The sequence below is a fragment of the Solanum stenotomum genome, chromosome 8, assembly GCF_019186545.1.
Source record: "Solanum stenotomum isolate F172 chromosome 8, ASM1918654v1, whole genome shotgun sequence".
Lineage (NCBI taxonomy): Eukaryota > Viridiplantae > Streptophyta > Magnoliopsida > Solanales > Solanaceae > Solanum > Solanum stenotomum.
Window position 1 is genome coordinate 51,308,334 of NC_064289.1, and position 6,005 is coordinate 51,314,338.

The 6,005-nt window shown below is 34.7% G+C and overlaps 1 protein-coding gene across 1 annotated transcript; it reads right to left on the bottom strand.

The window, feature by feature from the left end:
• Positions 1-856: 856 nt before the first annotated feature.
• On the bottom strand, positions 857-3,459 carry LOC125875229 (ankyrin repeat-containing protein At5g02620-like). Its single transcript, XM_049556331.1, has 3 exons — positions 3,063-3,459; positions 2,024-2,433; positions 857-1,840 (listed from the first exon to the last, which is right to left on the bottom strand). The coding sequence occupies exons 1-3, from the start codon at positions 3,397-3,399 to the stop codon at positions 962-964; spliced, it is 1,626 nt and encodes a 541-aa protein (XP_049412288.1). The 5' UTR covers positions 3,400-3,459; the 3' UTR covers positions 857-961.
• Positions 3,460-6,005: the final 2,546 nt, after the last annotated feature.

A 6,005-nucleotide genomic window follows, 5' to 3' on the forward strand; every position in this document is an offset into this window, starting at 1 on the left:
GTGCACAAGTATGCACTTAAATTTGTATATAATTAAATAATTAGACACACACACATCCTACATGGCATCCCGCATGATAATTTGTGTCCTATATAACATCCTACGTGTATTATGCCACGTAACGAACGTAGGATCTAAAATGTCAATTCTATATCTATTAATATAATGAACCAAATGTCCGGCAAAAAATAATTTCTGTTTTATATTATCTGCACTATTAATCTGTGTAGTACATGAGTCCCTCTAAAACTTGTTTTTAAATCAAACAATCCCATAAAATTTATATCTTGAATTTGCCATGAATTGACAAAAAGATAAAACAACAACACAACAATAATAGCATATCTAGTGTGGTCCTACAAAGTGGGGTCTAGGAGAATAATATGTACACAAATTTTATCTCACCTTAGACGCAGAGAAGCTATTTTCAATAGACACTCGGGTCAATGGAAATGATGAAACAAAAAAGACAAAGCTTTGGTGAAATTTGAATTCTATATATATCCAATTGATGAAAGTTATATCACTACACCAAAAATGATCTTTAGCGATAATTGACAATAACTTAATTGCCGCTAAATATGTATTTTTAGCGGCAATTAACACTATTTGTAAATGTCCCTAAAGCCTATAACGAGAAAAGGAACTTTGTGACTACCAATATCTGAAACTAATTTCATGACAATGATACTAATCATTTTTTTTATTGCCAAATAACAGTAGTGTCCAGCCAGTTTACGCGCACATTTCGACTATTCCATTGGACACCTATTATATCACACTAATACATATATCGAATAACTCTTCCGTAAGCAGATGCAAAGAAATCACATAGCAAATCACAAGTCATTGACTAAGAGTAGAAAGGATTAACCAAAACTTTGATGAGGTAATGCAACTACCTTTAACTTGAGTGTTGCACATGAAGAAAACAAAAAATTACAATTTGGGGCCAAAGTTTCTATATAGCATATATTTTCTTGTATTCATTGTTTAGAGCATCTGAATCTGAGAGGACTGATGCTGACCACGACCGCGACCTGTTGGCCATAGAGTTCTTTCGGAGGCTTCTCTTGTTTGATGAGCTTATCCTGTTCATAACGATCCAGTAACACAACGTTCCCAATGTCGTAGCCATTATGATTGCCCCTATAAAGGAAATTAATACAGGCATCCACAAATTGGCATCGCCAACAACAATATACGATAGGGACAAGTAAGCAATTGAAATGAACAAGCATGCCACCCACATTAGCTTGTTTATAATTGACATCATTTTCTTCTTGGCTCTGCTTTCTATTACCACGATCGTTGTTTGGACAACCACCACAGCAAGAGCTATAAATAAGGATAGTGAGTCGAAGATGAAGAAAACTACAAATGCTGGATTCGGACCAATATTTGCTTCTCCAAGGCTATGATCAGCTGGGATATCGTCTGGATCATCAACCCATTGGCCATTGATTTGAAAGATTCCTCCAAAGGCAACCGTGGCAATCAGCACAGCAACAACCGTGGTAGAATTAATTGCGTTGTTAAGACCTTGCGCGTGCATTTTGTACACACGTTTGGCAATGTCTTGTATACGTCTTCTTGTTAGGGCCGTAGTCTCCAATTGATAGTGCACCCCGTGCTTTATGTCACTTACAGTTTTCTTTAACTCTCTTGCTGGATTTGTTGTCTGTGGCTTGATGGATCTAGCACTTTGAACCCCGTGTTCCTGCAAGACAGTTACTAATTCAGACTGTCCCAGTTTCTCTGCAGTGTCAAGGGCTGACTCGTTAGACCTATTGACGACTCTAGTATCAGTTTCATTTTGCGCAAGCAGCAACTTTACAATCTGCATTTGTCAAAACAAGTGTGAATGAGTTGTGAGTTTTTTCAACGATGCGTTGAGAAAGGGATGATGTATAACGAGAAGTGCTTTTTATACAATATGGAAAAAACGGGGATTCACATAGCTGACTCCAACTTGCTTTGAGGATTAGGACGTAATTGTTGTGTTACTAGGAATCGAACATACCTGATCTCTGCCTTTCCGAGCAGCAATATGCAAGGCGGTATTTCCCTTATTGTCAACCATATTTATCAATGAAGGATCAGCTCTAGTCAGCTCCTCCACAACTTCAAGATTTTGTCCTTTGACAGCCATATGAAGTGCAGTTTGCCCCTTTTTATCCATCCGAGTTGCAATTCCTGGTTCTTTATTCAAAAGTGCCTTGAGAACCTGTAAATGTCCGTTTCTTGCTGCAGAGTGCAACGCTGTTTTACCGTTACTTTTAGCTATGGTGGCCAAACTACTCTCTGCCTCAAGTAGATAATTCACCACCTCTATGTGCCCTTGGTTTGCAGCTGTATGCAAAGCTGTAGTATTTGAAATATCAACTGTCATTGAGAGCTCTGGATGTGCTTCCATTAGTACCTTTACCATATCTGCAACAATACGATACAATAAAATTCAAATTCATACTAAAATCACCAAAATTATACATCAGAACATAAGAAACTAGATGGGAGCAGTTCATACTAACATCATCTTCGTGGACAACAAAAACAATAATAACTATGCATCCCGAAATAGTTGGAGCCAACGACAACTCTCAGACCTTTCTATAACAGTCATTTTATATAACAATTACATGTTCACTGTAACAACCATGGTTTCTGCATGAACCGATATTTCATGTTACGATATACTATATATCCTCTATAACAACAATTTTTTTCTACGTGAACAAGATCTTTCATGTTATATTATATTATATGTTCTCTATAACAACATTTCACTATAACAACCATGTTTTCTACGTGAACCCAATATTTCTTGTTATGCTATATGACATATTCACTATAACAACCTTGTTTTCTGCGTGAACCGATATTTCTTGTTATGCTATATTGCATATTCTCTATAACAACCATGTTTTCTGCGTGGATATATATTTAATGTTATGTTATTTATATGTTCGCTATAGCAGCATTTCAGTATAGCAGACAAAAAATATTAGGAACAAACAACGTCATTACAGAGAGGTTTGATTGTATTACTAACATGAACTTACCTAAATCTCCTTGTTTGGCAGCAATGTGCAAGGCATCGTAACCGTTCCTCGCTTTGATTCCAGCAGCTACAAGATCATAGTAATGGATCATATCCCTAACCAACTGATAATAACCATATTCTGCTGCAACATACAATGCAGTCTCTCCAGCTGAATTTTGCTTAATCATCATCTCTGCCAAATCTTCCTCCCCTGTCTCATCAAGAATCTCTCTTATCGCAACGAGATTTCCAGATCTAGCTGCTGCATGCAAGGAACTGTCATCCCTTTTCCCTGTTAATTGTTTTGTCATCTTTTTCCGTGGCGCCACTGGCCTAGCTGCCGGTGGATCCATCATATACAATTTTCCAAACAACAATAATTACGCCTTAGTTGGGGTCAGCTATATGAATCCTCAAAGATTCATGAACTATGTACACCTTAATCCCAAACTAGTTTGGGTCGTCTATATGAATCATCAATATCCATTCTTCTCCCTATCCTAATTTTTATGCACAATGATCAAAAGACAAATTCAGAATTTGAAATTTAGAGGTTCCTGTAAGATAAAAAATGAATATAAAATTCAATAACGTGGTTCATAATAAAATATTTATAGATATTTAATTAAATTTTAACATATATATAGGATATGAAAAAAAATTACTCGATTTACGTGAACCTGAGATCTAATAAACTTCCCCCTTGTTGTTCTTTTTTTCTTAAATGAAAAGGGACATTAAAGGCACATGTATATTGAAGAATCCACAAAGCCAGAGAGCTTAAAAAAAAAAAAAAGAACCATAAATTTGGCTCTTTTTGTAAAGTTGAGGATGAGGGTAATGTTTTGAAATATTGAGAACCAAAAAAATAAAAATATTTTGTGGGTGATATTTTTCTTTACTTTTCTTTTTCATTTGGGCAATAATTTGTGAGACAATAGAAGAAAACGCTAATACATGTGGTGAGGGGGTAAAATGAACTAACTATATTACCAGAACCACGCGCAAGAGTGTTCAAGACTCATATTGTTGTCTAATTAATTTGGATTTGCTCATCAACAACAAAGCTTATTTATGGGGCGACAATCTCGACATGATTTTTTTCTATTCTCAAGAATATAAACTCGACCTTTAATTAAGAGTGGAAGAATTTCAATTATCCCACCACAACTTTTGTAATTCGCGTGTCGAGTGTTTCTAAGTAAAATTGTTTTTTTTTTCTAGTAAATTTTTTTTGCACTAAGTAGGTGTTTGGACATGCGATTTCATATTGTGATATGAAATCATGAGATAAAATAAGTGTTGGACATGCGATTTCACGCTGATTTCATCTTCAGATGAAATTTCAAATTCTCCAAAAATCATGACTTGAAAATTTTCTTTGATTTTTGGATGACCCTTGATTTTTGGACCTCTGAAGTTATCCTACGGACCACCAGGACGGTCCGTAGAAGGTCCCACGGTCCGTAGGAAGTAGCCGTAGAAGAGGTCCTAGACTTGGAATGAAATTTTGACTTGGGGTTTACAGAAGGTTGTACAGGTCGTGGAAAAATTGATGGGTCGTAGACCTACCTCGTGGAACTTGACTTCAAACTTGGAAGGATTTTGGTTCATATAGGTTCTACGGCTGGATCTACGGTCACAACAAGCTCATCATTATATATGCTAAATAAGTTCAAAATAATCTGCATTTGCTATAATCTTTGTCACAATTTTTGCCCTTTGATGAGCACTTTGTACACTGAATAAACTCTTTAGTCTCTCGACTTAAAAGACATTAGTAAAAGATGGATTCTGAATTACCAAACCAATTGAATCATTCCGAAGACCTTCGTGAACTCTTGATTTGACTGAATACGGACAATGACGAAACCATTCTTATCCAAGGGGATTCACTAGAAAATTATTTATGCAGATAGGTAAATTCTTTTTTTTGTAGATATGTTGAATTCCATTTTTTTTTTGTTATTTTCTATTTTATTTGTTGACGCCTTTTTATGAAATTTTAGACTAGTAAAAATTGGAAAAATTATAGAAATCCCACATTTTAGTTTACTTATTACCATTATTCCCTATAAGTTTTATAAATCTCCAAAATCCCTCATTTTCGTGCATCAGATTAGTGTATCATGTATAAAATGTAATATATCTTACTTAACGATTTATGTATCTCGCGCATCAGATTAATGTATCAGCGCTTATATTATTGTATCCGTTTGAGGGATTTCTGTAATTATAAACTTTTAAGAGATATATTGTAATATTGCTTTAAAAGTATGTGATTTATGTAATTTGCCCTTAAAAATTTCAAATATTGTATTAGAAGTTATAAAAAGTAATATTTATTTTAGGTAGACTAAAAATGAAAATCGGAGTAATAATATTAAGAGAGGGATCTGGCTCCTCTCCGGTGATTCCTCCCTCCATTACCCCGGGTTGGCCCTTAAATATCTTACGCTGTTACACATGTCCCCCTTCATAATATAAGGGATCAGATTTTTTTAATTTAACTATAACTTTATTATTGGATTGCATTTTTTTTTTCGAATTTATATGATATCGTTGTAATTTTGAGATATAGGGTGTGTTTTCTAATTTTTCTATGTTTGATTGACTTAAATATTTTGGAAAATATTTTTCAAGTCAACTCATTTTTCTTAAATTTAAGGAAAATAACTTCTTTTAAAAAATTAAGGAAACATTTTTCAAAACTCTACTTCATTCTTCAATATTTTTTTCTTACCCTACCCGTACCCGACCCTCCCCATTCAATTTTTTAAATTTCAAATATATTTTTACCCCTACTCCCAAATCAACCCCCACCCCACCCAGGCCACCCTGTCAAAACTTTAAAAAGAAAAAAATATTTTTGAAAAATATTTCAAATTTAAAAAAGTTCATTTTAACGCCACCCTCCACCCCTAGCCCCACCCAGGCAACCCCGTCAACGTTTTTTTTTTTT

Coding starts and splice junctions, on each gene's coding strand:
- LOC125875229 (XM_049556331.1), bottom strand. CDS start 3,399: ATGATGGATCCACCGGCAGCTAGGCCAGTGGCGCCACGGAAAAAGATG. Junction 2,434..3,062: donor TGCCAAACAAGGAGATTTAG/GTAAGTTCATGT, acceptor GTATTGTTGCAG/ATATGGTAAAGGTACTAATG. Junction 1,841..2,023: donor CTCGGAAAGGCAGAGATCAG/GTATGTTCGATT, acceptor TGACAAATGCAG/ATTGTAAAGTTGCTGCTTGC.